Source organism: Trichosurus vulpecula, chromosome 6, assembly GCF_011100635.1.
Source record: "Trichosurus vulpecula isolate mTriVul1 chromosome 6, mTriVul1.pri, whole genome shotgun sequence".
Lineage (NCBI taxonomy): Eukaryota > Metazoa > Chordata > Mammalia > Diprotodontia > Phalangeridae > Trichosurus > Trichosurus vulpecula.
Window position 1 is genome coordinate 261,301,793 of NC_050578.1, and position 16,043 is coordinate 261,317,835.

Sequence of the window (16,043 nt, forward strand, 5' to 3'; positions counted from 1 at the left end):
ATTTGTGTATATATGTATTTTTCAGGAGTAATCTACATAGAGATAATTTAACATGTGGAATCTGATATTACTAAGAATGAGTATAACAAAAAAAATAAGTAAAAAGTATAAACAAGAGATTTTTTGGTGACATAGACAGGCTGTAGGACAATAATTACATTCAATCAAATGGGGCTCAAGAGTGGCTGGCAACTAGAAGTAGAATCATGAGAATAATATCACCAAAGACCCAAGATGGAGAGGCTATCCAGAAGATGGGGAATCATTACTGGCAAATGTCACTGAGAGTTATGTATGATGTATGTTAAATTATGAGACATAAATTAATTTAATAATCCCATATGATGTAAGCTAAGGATTAGGAAAACTTAAAAAAAAAGATCACCAATTAAGAGATCCTTTGTCACTCAGCATGTGAATTTAGATGACTTATCTGGTAAGAATCCAGATTACCATGGATTGTGAAGTGAGAGGAGAAAAAAAAATCAGACAGCAAATGGTGATAGTTTTGCATAGGAGATTGTCTGATAAAGGAAGGGGAAGTAAAGACTGAGAAATTGAGATAGATTAAGGGGAGAATCAAGTGAAATTATTTTTAAAGATGAGAGAGCTGGAAATGGAGGAAAACATCAGAGAAGGAATCAGTGACTAGGAAGTCCCTGAAAATTAAAGAAGTTAATTTCCATTTCAAGCTTCTCTATGATACAGGAGAGGTTGAGATCAATCCACAGGTAGAGAGGTATTGTTCTTGGAAAGTAAAAGATCCAAGTCTTCCAAGAAATGAGAGGAAAGTAGGAGAGAATAAAGCACATTGAGTAGATATATGTTTTAATTCTCTCAATAAAGTGAACTTATCTTCGGAGAAAGGGAGTGTTAGAGATTTATGATGGCTACATGGTTTAGTGGATAAAGTACAAGCTTCAGAGTCAGGAAAACTTGTTTTTATTCCTGACTAAAATATGTACAAGTTATGTAACCCTGAACAAATTATTTATATTTATTTAACCTCAGTTTCTTCATCTTTACACTGGGGATACTTATAAGAATCAAATGAGGTAACATGTGAAGTGCCTTACAACCATGAAATCACTATCTAAATTTTATCTATTATTGTTTTTAAGAAGAAACACATCTGAACATTGGAATTTAATTGGAACAGCATTCATAAAATGACTTTCAACAGTAAATACCTCCAAAATATCAAATGACATAAGTGGAGGGGACTCAGTGACTTCTTCCAGGCCTTTTTAATAATGTATGTAGAAGGCATGAGAAAGAAGGTGGTGGCCATAATCCAGGAGTGGATTATGAATGAATGAATTATGAAACGTGAATATCAATTTCAGAAAAGCAGAAATTACTCTAGAATAGAGGACTATAGAATTGACTAACTAAAGGGATGGAATTGGAAGGAAGAGAACTAAAATTATCGTGAAGAAATAAAAGAACAAACCAAGGAAGGAAGGAAGAAGGTAAAGAAGAAAGGAAGGAGGGAAGGAAGCAAGGGAAGGATGGAGGAAGGAAGGGAGCGAGGGAGAAAAGTGCAGTAGAGGAGAGGAGGTAATGAGGAAAAGGAGTCAGGCTGGCATAAAAGTTAGGATAAGTGTAACAAAACACCCTGGAGAAAATTATTACCTGGGACTTTTCTCCTCTGGTCTCATATATTTATTTGCCATCAGAATACAAAAACAAACAGAGAAAAAAAAACAACAACAACAAAAACCTTACATGAGCAAGACTAGGTTGCATGTTGCCAGCATACAATGTGTGCATATGTGTATGTAATTATGTGAATACATATAAATATAATAAATTATATAAGGAAATAATATATTAAATACATGTGTGTATATATATATATACATACATATATATATATATATATGTACACACACACTTGTTGCAGGGGAATATAGGAAGGCCTTTTACAGAATTTGGAATTCAAGCTATCTAGAATATAAGGAAAACTAAGAGATGGAGGTGAAGAGAGGAAAAAACCCATATGGGAAGGACCACCACTGTAAAGGCCCAGAATTGCAAGATGGAATGGTATGATGGTATGTTTGAAATCAGCAAGTAGGGCATTAGACCTGATTAGTAAAGTGAATGGAAAGAATTAGAAGAATTGAAAGGCAGGATCAAGGTTAAGAAATTAGTTAAACGTTAAATATATCTGGTCTTAAAAGTAAGAGGTAAGAATGAGAGTTTCCCTTGGTGTGTTTGTGTGTGTAGGAGAATGGGAAGTACAGAGAGGGGTATTTTATGGCATTAGACCTGCACTGTAGGAAGATCAGTTTGGCAGCAGACTGATATATGTAAGGGAGTAGGATGAGACTTCAAGCAGGAAGATTAACCAGAAAGTTGTTGTAATAGATGAGGGCAGAGGTAATGAGACCAGGTATATGATGGATATGTGGGTTTAAAGGAGGAGAAGTATCTAGAAGTGGTTGTGAAGGTAGAAGAGAAGATATGACAAGTAACCAACAATGTGAGGTGATTTGGAGTAAGGAGTTGAGAATAACAAGAAGGTTGAGAGCTTAGGTGACTGAGCATGAGGTAACTCTAGAGAGTAACAGGAAAGTTGAGATGAGAGGAAGGTTTCAAATAGAAAATAAATTTTGAGGATATAACTGTCCCTTATTTCATATAGCAGTGTAGTCATATGGAATAATGAAATTTGTACATATCCATTTGAAAGTTTCCACTTTTCCATCACCCTGATGGTCTTAGCATCAGACAACTTGAGTGTGAAACCCAACATAGAGCTAGCTATTTGCATGAGCTTGGGTGAGGCCCTTGTGTTCCTCATCTCTACAACGATGGGGCTAGCCTAGATGACTTCTGAGTTACCTTTTGCCTGTGAACCTAGGATTTTATGATGAAACGAGCATTGACCCTCTGAGTTATGGTTAAATGACTATCATATGTAATTAAGGTTTAACATTCTTTTGGGGAGCAGGTCCTTATGATGTCTCTACCATTTAAGTTCCCCACCCTTTATTAAAAAAATGTGCCTCAGGTCTAACATTTTTTTTCTTCTCACTGTATAACCTTCCTTCAAAAGACACCCCATTCCCTTCCACTATTCACCAGGGCATAAAGACTAAAGTTAGTTTGGAGCCAGGACTCTTGTGTTTGAATTCTGCCTCTGGCACTTACCAGCTGGGTGAGCAAGGGAAAACCATTTAACCTCTCTGGGTCTCATTTTCTTCATCAGTAAAATGGGAATGATGTCTCTAGTATTTACCTTGTAGAATTATTTCGAAGTTTAAATAATGCATTGCTGGTGAAACATTTTGTAAACTTTAAAGTATCAGTTATTATTACTCATACTCACTGAACTTCTTTCTTTTTAACCAGATATGTGATTTCACTGGATTCAAGAATTTCATAAGAAGGAAGGTCTCACTAGAGTTAATCCAGTGCTTTGCAGTTCCTGGACTTACAGAGATCACTAGGTAATTATAAACTAAGTGATTTGCCCAGAGTCCTGTAGACAGAAGCAGGGCATGAAAGAAGTTTTCCTGACTCGCAGATTATTATTCTACCTACTCATTTATTTCATTCAAGCTTTAGACTCTCCCTTCCCATTTGACTTAAAAGACACCTTATTTATTAACCTTATCTACAATTACATCTAAATTTTGAAATATGTGCTTACAACATAACTAGGAGTTACATTATTCTGTTGGATTTGATCATCAATAACCATGATGTTGACTCATTTTTCCCTTCCTTCAGTTACAAGCAAACTAGTTATATGGAAGGAATTTACTATCACCGATCACCTCCAGGATGAATGACACTCCTTAGCTCTGAAGATGTTCCATGCTGTAAAAATCTCATCTCTAACAGAATAAGCAGTTTCATTGAGAAGATTCATGATTGACTGAATTTGGAATAAAAATAAATGAATTTTTTTAGGTGACGTATAGACAAGGTCTCATTAGAGGAAGAAATGAAAAGGAAAAAAAAATCAAACCTGTGAAAATCAGTAATCTGGCAGAGGATTGACCAAAATGGACCAGAAAAACAATGTAACTGAATTCATTCTGCTAAGCCTCACACAAAGTCCAGAGCTTCAAAAAATTTTCTTTGTCATTTTTTTAATCATGTATGTGATCACAATTGTAGGAAACACACTCATAGTCGTGACCTTGACTGCCAGCCAAACTTTGAGATCACCCATGTACTTTTTTCTAACCTTCTTATCCATAGTGGACACTATCTTCTCTTCAGTCATTATTCCTAAGATGGTGGTAGATTTACTGTATGAGAAAATAACCATCTCCCAGGAAGGCTGTTTGACTCAGCTCTTTGCAGATCATTTTTTTGGTGGTGTTGGAATCATCCTCCTTGTGGTCATGGCTTATGATCGCTATGTGGCCATCTGCAAACCCCTGCACTATATGACAATCATGAATCCCCGTGTTTGCCACTTGCTGGTGGCAGCAGCCTGGATGGGGGGCTCCATACATGCCACCATACAGGTCCTCTTCATGGTCCATCTTCCCTTCTGTGGTCCTAATGTTATTGATCACTTCATGTATGACTTGTTCCCATTGCTGAAACTGGCCTGCATGGACACCCAAGTTCTTGGCCTTTTAGTCATAGCTAACAGTGGAGTAATGTGCCTGTCAATCTTTCTCATACTAACTGTCTCCTATGTTGTCATCCTCTCTTCCCTGAAGGGTGTTAGTTCAGAGGGAAGGAGAAAGGCCCTTTCTACCTGCAGCTCTCACTTCACAGTGGTGGTCTTGTTTTTTGTTCCTAGTATATTCCTGTACGTGAGGCCAGTAGTCACTTTTCCTATAGATAAAGTTGTGGCTCTAAGTTTTACTCTGATTACTCCTATGTTAAACCCCTTGATTTACTCGCTTAGTAATACAGAGGTTAAAAGTGCCATGAGGAAACTCTGGATTACAAAAGTGACTGTGGTCTTTCAATAAAATATGTCCAACAATCAAACCATTCAAATGAAGAGGAAAGATCAAAATGCTTCAATAGTTTTGTCAATTTATCAGTTCTTGCGTGCTAAGTAAGCCCCTTTTGCAGAGTTAATCAGAGTGATCCCATGTTTAAACCTTGTTTAGACTTCAGTATGTTCCCAGCTAGCCTGCAGGAGGTGGTGGTAGGATGGAAATACCCTTGCCCATGCCCACTAATCCCATCTCCCTATGATACTGTAAGGGCAGCACTAATCCCATATAGTCATGATTGCTTACATCGATCCACATTGTTTTGCCCTTATATGTTGTTGTCTTTATATTTTTTGCCTTCTTTATAAAAGTAATATGAGCAGTCTGAAATCCTCACTGGCCAGACCCAACCTCTTGGTACCTCGATATGTTAATGAGGGCCAGGAAATGAGTGAAAAGGCAGAGAGTACAGGAAGGGAAGAGTATATGTATAAATCCAAGTGGTTTTCCAAAATTTAAAATTCCTCCACTTGTATATTTTCCCCTCTTTTTATGTAGCTACTCTTTCATCTTTTTTTAAAATTTTCCCAATTAGCTGAGTGTCATGTGAAGCCTCAGAACTGTTATCACTTGTTAGTGATCAGGAACAATCTTACTCCATCAGTGAATCAACACTTATTAAACCACTACTCTGTGCCATGCATTAGTTCATTCATGAACCTCTACTATTTGAGGAAACCCTTTTTCCAATGATGCTCTCTTCAAGTGCCCACTACATTTTCATTCTGTAGATACTCTGTCCCCACATGGGGACCTCAGAGTATCATTTTTGGCTCTTTTAGTTTTGTTGTTGTTGTCTTTTCCCTACTAGAATTTCAGCTTCTTGAGGATGGTTTTTCTTTTTGCTTTCATTTGTATACATTTCAGATGTATTCATTTCATTTGCATTCGTTTTCATATCATATTCATTAGCACAGTGCCTGGCACATAGTAAGCGTTTAATAAATGTTCTATTTTATCTAGCTAGGTAGCTAGTTAACTAGCTATTGTTGACCTGGAAGTTTGGTTAAAGAGGCAAACAAGCTATGTGATATATAAATTCATATTGCTTATTCTCTTAAGCTAATGGAATATATATAATACATAGGAGCCAGAAAATGATTCTGATTGAGAGATGAACAGCATGAGAAAACCATTTATATATTTAGAGCAATCCCAACTCAGGATGTCTATGTCACTCAGACTTACCGTCTCCACATGTGTTTAAACATAGCATGAGAAAGGAATTTTCTTAATTGAATACATTGTAAATACAATAAGATAAGACAGTTGATAAAGTGTGAATTGAAATTACAATCTAGGATATCTGTGTTTCTTCGATCACTAACATAACAGAGTACAGTATATGTCCATAAGAAAAATCCCATTATTGAAGAGAGTGTCTGGGTCAAGGCACCCTATCCTCAGTGGCCATTAACAGAGGAAAGTTCCTGCTCAGCCACAGTTCCTGACACAGGATGGGGTATCTTGAGTTCACTCAGAAAACAAAGTAAACATGGCTGTTAGGCCAAAGGTGCTTCTTCAGGTTCATTAGTTTAGGCTTTGACCCTTATTGGGGCTCAGATGATCTGAAATGATTATGGCTTTCTATCTAAACTGTATCTATCTCAAATCCATCTCAAATCTATCATCTATATTTTTAATCTATCATTTATCTATTTATCTATCTAATCCAGACCCATACAACCTGCTGACCTGCCAAAGGATTTAGGCAGCTCACTAAAAATGTAGGGGAAAACATCTTTTGCTGGGCCTGTGGCAGTAGGTTTTGCTGGCCTAATCTAATCTGTCATCTATCAATATCTATATCTATCTACTTATTTATCTTTGATTGGCCATCAGTAGGTCCCTGCCCAGGCACCTCATAATGGTTATTTTTTGTTGCCTGATGGCTCAGGGTGAATGCAAATAGTAATTGTTTCTCTTTAGGCCATCACCCTGAGGGTCTTTCCCTCCCAGTTTTTGTTGTTGTGGTGGTTGCTGTTGTTTTGACTAAAGGGGCCATCCCTTGACTCCCTTCTTAAATAGGTATAATCACTGAATGGAGGTTGCCTCATTCAAAATGAGAACACAGAAAGACCTTAGCTACATTCTGAATGATCTCTAGTTGTCCGGATATATATCTGGCCACTGGACCCAGATGGTTCGTGAGGAGAAAATGGGGCTGGGGACTTGGTACAGCCCTCCCTCCCTCAAATCCAATTCAGTTTCAAATAATGGAATCATCTTCCTGATGTCATGTTCCCCTTTAAGAATGAAGGACACAACCATAATCTATACATGTACGTATGTGTGTATGGGTGGATATATCTATCTTTCTGCCTTTCCAGAAATCTAACACATGGTTGTTAATAGTTTCCTTTGATCACTTATCAACTGGGTATTGTCTCATACTAAGCAGTCAAACTGCTGATTAATACTAGTTCATTTAACTTCTGAGTCTGTTCCTTTCTAGTGTTTCCTAGTCAACCTGATTCACAAATTGTAGAGAAAAAGAGTAACTGTGGTGAATTATTTTTTTGTGATCCTTAGAGAGAGCAATCTTTGCTATCAAGATAAGAATATGTATCTTCTAGGCTAATATTCCAAGGATGTTTGTTTTCCCCTAAATCCTATACAGAACAATAACTAGGCCAAGGCAAGAGTGGCTTTGTCTTGGGGCTGCAATACTTGTTGAAAGAACTTGTATTTTAATTCCATCCCAGTAGAAACTAGGGAGCCTAATATGTAATTAGCACAAATAATTCATTAAACCAGGAAACTACCAGATTGCCAGCTTCCCTTACCTTGTAGCTACATCCCAGTAGGGCTCCTCCCTAGCCTATCCCCACTATCATAGCCTCTTCCTCTCAAGATGCACATGTCATACTTGATTTTCTCTAGAGCTGAGTTCAAAGTATCCTGGGGTTTGTCAACCTGAAAGTTTGGTTAAAGGAGGCAAACAAGCTAGGTGATATGTAAATTCGTGATGTCTGTTCCCTTAAAGCTAGCAGAGCTAGCTTACTTATATGTACAAGGAACCAGAGCTTAAGTTCTGACTGTCTAAACAAAAGAATGAGAAGGTTTAAATACATTTTTAGTCTCAACTCAGCATGTTTGTGTTACTCAATTTCATGATCTCCATTTTTGTTTAACCATGATACAAGTAAAAGGATTTTCCTTAATTGAATACGTTGCAAATACAATAAGAGAGTTGACAAAGTGTCAATTGAAATTATAACCCAGTATCTCTGTGTTTAATTTACCATTAACATGCCACAACATAGTATATGCCCATGAAATATTAAGATAAGAAAAAGTCACATTATTCAAGATAGTTTCTCGGGTTAAGGGTCTCATCCTTGATGGCCATAGACAGAGGAAAGAATATTCTTAAGTCACCAGATCTAGCCTTGTAGACATTGGGAGAGGTATTCCCTGAGTAAACTCAGAGAACAAAGAAGCTTAGATCCAGGCTCCTCTTTTACTTGATTATTAGTTCAGGCTCTGTCTGGACCTTATTGAAGTTACTAAATTGATACTAAATGATTATCAGGTTCTGCTATAGGGGATGCTGATATGCTGCTATTCTCTGGTCTTTGAAAAGGACACTATCTCTAGAGGCAACCATGATGCCTGAAATATACCTGGTAATTATTAAGCATTTGTTAATTTATTGATTTATTTGTCTCCTCACCCTAGCATGCCTCACAGGTGGTACCTTTGCTTGCAGAAAGCTAACAAGGAGGGAAACCACCACCAACTAAAACAGCCTATGCCCTTTTTGGAATACTCTAATTAAGAAGGTGTCAGTTTTCCATTTCCTAAAACGTACATTTTCCTTTTTGAGGCTTCCATCTATTAATTCTGGTTCTCTCTCAGTGGACAAAATAGTCAGCTGGATAGTCAATTATATACTAAACACCTACTATGTGCTAAGTTCATAAGTTCTAAAGATACAAGGAAAGGTACAAACAATCTCTCTTTTGAGGAGCTCATATGTTAATGGGCAGACAACATGCAAACAACTAGGAATAAAAAAAATATTGATGCGGTAAATTTGAACTAGTCACTAGAGGATAGGTACTAGAATAAAGGTGGATTAGGAAAAGCTCTTTGCAGAAGTTAGGACCCTAAGGAATCAAGGAAGGCCAGGAGGAGGAGATGAAGCAAGATAGAATTCTAAGCATTTGAGATAGCCAGTGAAAAAAACCCAGAGTTAGGAGATGAAGTGGGTTATGCTAGTAACAGCAAAGAGGCCAAAGTCATCAGATTTAAGAATTCACATGGAAAGAGGGGAGGCTGTAAGGTATAAGAATACCAGAGATGTTGGGGAGGTTAAGATGTGCTTTGAATGTCATGGAGCCACTGAAATTTATTTATTTGGAGGGTGGAGGTACACGGTCAGACATATTTTGGGAAAATTAAGTGGCAAATGGATTGAGTATGCATCAGAGTGGGGAGAGATTTGTGGCATGCAGAACCAGAAATTTTTCTATTGAAAATTGTGGAGGGTGAGGTGATAAGGGCCTGCACCACAAGTATGACTGTGTCAAAAGAAAGTCATTGCTATGAGAGATATTTCAAAGGGAAAATCGACAGGCCTTGGCAATAGATTGTTTACGAAGTTTAGAGGAAGTTTAATTCCCCCTTATCTCTCTTCCTTGTTAGATTTCTTTAAACACTTTAAAACAGCTATCCTATTGAGTGAGATGAATGAAAGTCTCCCATTTAGGGAAAGAAGATATTTAATAATTTAGCTTCCATAATGCCTGAACTAAATCTTTCAGTTTAAGAATTAAACTCTCCCTTTTCCCCCTGCTTAAACTTGTGCATACACCACATATATCCACATCCTGCATACTCATAGGGTGAATAACACCTGTAGCTGCTGTCTGTTAGTTTGAGGTTAAGGTATTAGATTAAGAATCTTTCTTTGTTTCAAGAATGTGAGGCCAACAACCCCCATGGATGGGGATGGAGGTCCAGAAGGGGGGGCTTTTGGGGGCTTCTTAGGATTGTTATGTAAGGGGGGGCTTTTGGAGGCTTCTTAGAATTGTTATGTAAGGGGGCTTTTGGGGAGGGGGGGGGACCTTTAAGAGGTATATAAACTGACTGCCTATCCTCTGAAACTTGCCTCCCCACCCCAGGTTTCTCTGGAGTGGGTGATGCCCAATTCTCCTTCAGACTTGCAAATAAAGCCTCTGTCTTTACCTTGGGAAACCTCTGATTGTTATTTCATTTTTGGGGATTATTGTCTCACACGCTATTATGGGCCCAATCTCCACTACACAAATACTCATACTCACACTCACAAACACGTATTCCTACAAACCTACTCACTCACACACACACACACACACGCACACACACACACACACACACACACACACACATACACTCACATACACAAACTCTAAGTGCTCTCATCCCCCCTTGTTGACCTTGAAAAACCCAGAGAATATTGCCCCAGGAAAAATTCTGGAATAGTGGAGCCAGCAAAGGGGGTACTGCAGTCTTTTAGCTTGGGAGGCTAGGGAGACCAACAGGAAGGGTCCCTTTTGCTATAGCTGAAGGGGATCAGGACAGCACAGGAGGTGTCCAGCAAGTCCCACATAAGCAGACCAGCAGGAGATCTAAAGCCCCAGGGTGTGGAGCTGGCAAGCACCAACACCAGAACCCCAGGATTGCCTTCATACAACCAGGGTAATTGGCAGACAGAAGCATGGACAGATGCCCAACAGTGGCTGAGCCTACCAGGGCTCTAGCATAGCTGTAAGGGAGGAGGAGACTTCCAACAGCCAGACCACTCTGCCTCCATACTGAAGCTGTGAGCTTCAGTGTAACCCTGGGGAAATTCAGAAAGACTTGCTCAGTGCACACCAGCCAGCTCCAGCTCAGCACCAAGAGAGCTACGTGGTGTCCCTAAAGTCTGGACACAGGAAATCTCATTAACATCTCATTAACAGATTCACTGCAGACTCCATGATGTTCAGCAACTTCTTTTTCTGGGATGTGCTAAAGGAGAAGGTGTACTCAATGAAAATCACAGATGCAACACACTTGATTGGATGCATAAAGACTGAATGTGCTAAAATTGATGGCAATGTGGAGTTATTGCATTGGGTTCACATACATCTTGCAAAGCACATCAATCTTTGCATCACAAATGATGGAAATCATATTGAAGATGTTATTTGTTAATATTACAATTAAATAAAATGTTGAAAATTTCATTCATTTCACTTCTGGAAAATATGCATTTTTGCCTGGGGAAGCACCTGCTTATACAGGGAACACACTGTATAGCTTCTAGCTGACAGAAGCAGAGGCAAAGCACACAAAGCCAGTAACCAGGCCCCCAGCACCCAGCACAAGAGGTTTGAGACAGAAACTCTTGTGCCCCTGAAGGAGAGATCCAGTTTAAAACTCAGGAAAAAGGCAGTCACAATAAAGAGGCAAACTAGAAAATCAAAGACCATAGTATATTACTATGGGGACAGGGAAGATCAAAATGCAAATTCAGAAGAGGACAGCATTTACATTATACCCATGTCTGAAACCAAAAAAGGGAATATGAACTAGTCTCAAGCCCAAAAAGCATTCTTGGAAGAGCTCAAGGAAGATTTTAAAATCCAAATTAGAGAACTAGAAGAAAAACTGACCAATTCTTTTAAAAATACAATGAACAAAATGGGAAAAAAAATCACTACTGAGAACATATCTTTAAAAAGTAAAATTATCCCAATGGATAAGGAAGTACAAAACCTAACTGGAGAAAATAACTCCTTGAAAAGTAACATTTACCAAATGGAAAAGGAGGTACAGAAACTAACTGAAGATAACATTTAAAAAAAAAATAGAACTGGGTAAGTAGAAGCTAATGACTCTATGAGGAATTAAATTCACTCAAACAAAATCTAAAGAAAGAAAAAAATATATAAGAAAACAAAATATCTCATTGGAAAAACAACTGATCTGGAAAATAGATCCAGGAGAGATAATCTAAGAATTATTGGTGTACCAGAAAGCCATGACAAAAAAGAGCCTGGACAATATCTTCCAATAAATCATTAAGGAAAATGGCTCTAAGATCCTAGAACCAGAGGGTCAAATAGTCATTGAAAGAATCTACGAATCACCTCCTGAAAGAGATCCCAAATTGAAAACTCTAAGGAATATTGTACCCAAATTTCAGAATTATCAGATCAAGGAAAAATACTGCAAGCATCCAGAAGGAAACAATTCAAATATCATGGAAGGATAACACAGGACCTTGTAGCTTCTACATTAAAAGATTGGAGGGATTGGCAAGGCAAAGGAGCTTGGACTCCAACCAAGGATAAACTACCCAGCAAAATTAAGCGTAATTTGTCTGGCAAGGAGATGGACATTCAATGAAATAAGGGACTCATATACCTTCCTGATGAAAAGGCCAGAGCTCAGTGGGAAATTTGATCTTCAAATACAAGACTCAAGAAAGATATATAAAAAGGTAAACAGGGGGAAAAAGGGGGAAAGAGGCCTTTTTATATTAAATAAGAGCAAACTGTTTACATCCCTATATGGCAGGATGATAGTTGTAAATCTTGAGACATTTATGACATTTAAAAGGGATATATACAGACAGAAGGTGTGGGTATAAATTAACTGATATAATGATAAAAAATAATTAAGCATTGCAAAGGGATTGCAATTGGAGAAGAAGAAAGGAGGAGGCAGAAAAGCATAAATCAAACCACATGAATAGTCATAAAAACATTATAGTAGAGGGAAAGAAGGGAAGGTGATGAGCACTGATTTTCCTTTACTCTCATCAGATTTGGTTCAAGGAGGGAATAATATACTCTGTTAAGTAGAGAAATCTAACTTGACCTATAGGTAGTAGGAGGGGAAAGAAAAGGGGGCGGGGCTAGATAGAAGGGAGGGAAAAAGTAGTGAGTGTATCAGTAAGGCAAGATTCATGACCTGGAAGATGACCATGAATATGCCTGAATAGTTCAGAATCGCAAAGTATAAGAGATTCTCTAGGTAGAAGGCAGTGGAAGTATAACATTTTTCAGACACCAGAGCATCAAATTCCAGAATCAATAACCCCAATTTGACATAGCAGCAGTTGTATTCCAAAACCAGTAAGTCCACCTCAATGTAACAAGGAAGTTATAACAGGGTATTACAGCAAATAGTCAAGTCATCTTGTAACCTTCCCTGCTGCTGGCGCCTTCCTGGACATTCAATGGATATTCAATGAAATAAGGGACTCACGGACCTTCCTGATGAAAAAGCCAGAGCTCAGTGGGAAATCTGATCTTCAAATACAAGACTCGAGAGAGATATACAAAAAGGTAAACAGTGGGGAAAAAGGGGGAAAGAGGCCTTTTTTTATTAAATAAGAGCAAACTCTCGTGAATCCCAACTGTCTGCTTGCCTATGTTCTCTCTCACCTCAGTACTCTGGTCTCCACTCTCTGCTCTGCACTCTCTCTCATCTCTCCACAATTCTCTGAATTCTGTAGCACGTTAGTCTGCAGGTTCTCAGCTCTGCCATCTTGGCATCTTGGAGTTCTTACTTCTTCTCCTTGGGCTGAATTCTGACCTTAATGGCTACCTTCTGGGTATATACACTCTTCTTAGGGCCTGAGGGCCTTATGCGCAATCAGGGAAAGGGTATAAGCCTGGGGCTTAGCATTTAGTAACTAAAGAGCATGGGCCCGCCTCTAATGAAGCCTCCCTTAGCCCCACCTGAGGTCTATTAAATGATCAGGAAAGATCTTTAAGCATTGATTGGAATCACATAAGGGAAAAGGGAAAGAAAAGTGATGGGTGCTGAGAGAAGGGAGGGGAAATTGAGGGAGGTGGTGGTCAAAAGCAAACCTCTTTTGAGGACAGGAAGGGAGAAGTAACAGCATAAATGGGGGTAGGAACAGGATTGAAAGACACAAATAGTAATCATAGCTGTGAATGCGAATGGGATGAAATTTCCAATAAAATGGAGGCTGATAGCAGAATCTATTGAAAACCCTAATCCATCAATATGTTGTTTACAAGAAACACATGTGAAACAGGGAGATCCACATGATGAGGGCACAGTCTCTGGGAACCCCTTGAACCCTTGAACTCTCCTTGAATCTTCCCATTCGAACTGGCCTTGGCCTGAGGCTATAACCATTAAGCCCAAATGCCTACCTTGCCCAGTCCTCTATTGTCCAGCTGTTTCCCACCCTTAATCCTGTTTCCCATCCTTAATCCTGATCAAAATATCTATACCCTAGCTCTGTTACCCTAGCCCTTTATTGTCTGTCATGTCCATCACCCCAGACCACCCCTCAATCCCTCCCACAACCTTTGTGTATATAATCTCCATCTTGCCTCCATGAGGTTGGTCAGAACCAATCTAGCTCAGATGGGTCTGGCCCTTTTTCCTTACAGGCGGCGCAAGGGGTGGGATCTCTTGGGGCAGGCTTATTTGGCTAACTCTTAATAAACTTTATCCTTTCCCTTGGCTGAGAAGGCTTGAGTCGAATTCTTTCGGCAGGACCCGGCGTGTCGGTACTTTGGGGTGTCGAGCACCTCTCACCCCAAACCCTCATCATTTATGGTTCCCTGAACCGGGAAGCACTGCTAATCTCAAGTTCTTCTCCAGCCAAGACTGAAGGTATGTGAGCCTCCCCCTCTCCCAATCTCCCTCCTCGCTCTCCAAACATTTTGGATGTGCTTCTCGGGCCTGACCTCAGCAGGTCCCAGTGGGTTGGACAGCTTGGTCCAGTGGTCTCAGTGAGTCGGACAGTCACACTGTCCTGGTCAACCTGACGCTCTCTGGTGGTTCTCGGTGGGTCGGACAGCTTGGTCCAGTGGTCTCAGTGAGTCGGACAGTCACACTGTCCTGGTCAACCTGACGCTCTCTGGTTCTCGGTGGGTCGGACAGCTTGGTCCAGTGGTCTCAGTGAGTCGGACAGTCACACTGTCCTGGTCAACCTGACGCTCTCTGGTGGTTCTCGGTGGGTCGGACAGCTTGGTCCAGTGGTCTCAGTGAGTCGGACAGTCACACTGTCCTGGTCAACCTGACGCTCTCTGGTTCTCGGTGGGTCGGACAGCTTGGTCCAGTGGTCTCAGTGAGTCGGACAGTCACACTGTCCTGGTCAACCTGACGCTCTCTGGTGGTTCTCGGTCCACTCGGACAGCTCGGTCCAGTGGTCTCAGTGAGTCAGACAGCCAGGCTGTCGTGGTCAACTCAACCTGACGCTATCAGGTGGTTCTCGGTCCAGTGGTCATGTCGAAGGACATGGACGGATGCCCCATCCGGAAGCATGTGCCAGATCCTTTCAATTGTTTCGGCGCTGGGAATTTGGGAAAGTTTCAGGTACCTTCTGTATATTTTGTTTTCTTGTTTTATTTTGTTTGTCTCCCGACAATTACTCCTAACTTCTCCTTTACTAAGGAGGAAGGAATTTCCAGCCGAAGGGACCCCAAGCCCTGCCTCTACTGCAGGCCCAGCAACATCTATCACCATGGGCCCCAAGGCAATCCCTACTCAGGTTCCAGCCTCAGGCCCTGCCCCCATGGCAGTACCTCTTCCTCTGGGCCCTCTCTCTGAGGTGGCTCCCACTCGGGTCTCTTTGGTATCTCCCTCTCTGACCCCTACCCCTCCTCAGGTACTAGCTGATTTTCTCCCTCGCCAGACAGATGCCCTGGCCTTGCAGTCTAATCTACCTCAGTCGGCAGCTCCCAGCCCCTCCCTCACCAGAAGCGGGACTTCTTATATCTCTCCCCTAGCTCCAGGTCCCACAGCACCTTCAAGGCTTTTTCCCCTGAGGGAAATGCCTGCCTCCCCTGCTGGGACAAGGAGAGTGCATGTTCCATTCTCCATTTCAGATCTCCTTCAAATTAAAGAAAAACTGGGGAGATATTCAGAAGATCCCACTAAGTTTACTGAGGGTTTTAGGGATCTGTCCCTGCAATTTGAACTTTCTTGGTGTGATTTGCATATCCTCTTCTCTACCTGTTGTACCACTGAGGAGAAGAGGAGAATATGGGAACACGCTCAAAAATTTGGGGATAGTTTGGCTAGCAATAACCCCATAAACTA

General features: G+C 40.2%; 1 protein-coding gene across 1 annotated transcript; it reads left to right on the forward strand.

The window, feature by feature from the left end:
- Nucleotides 1-4,019: 4,019 nt before the first annotated feature.
- On the forward strand, nt 4,020-4,949 carry LOC118854544 (olfactory receptor 4C6-like). The gene has a single exon (XM_036764912.1). It carries the CDS (start codon nt 4,020-4,022, stop codon nt 4,947-4,949), a length of 930 nt encoding a protein of 309 aa, XP_036620807.1.
- Nucleotides 4,950-16,043: the final 11,094 nt, after the last annotated feature.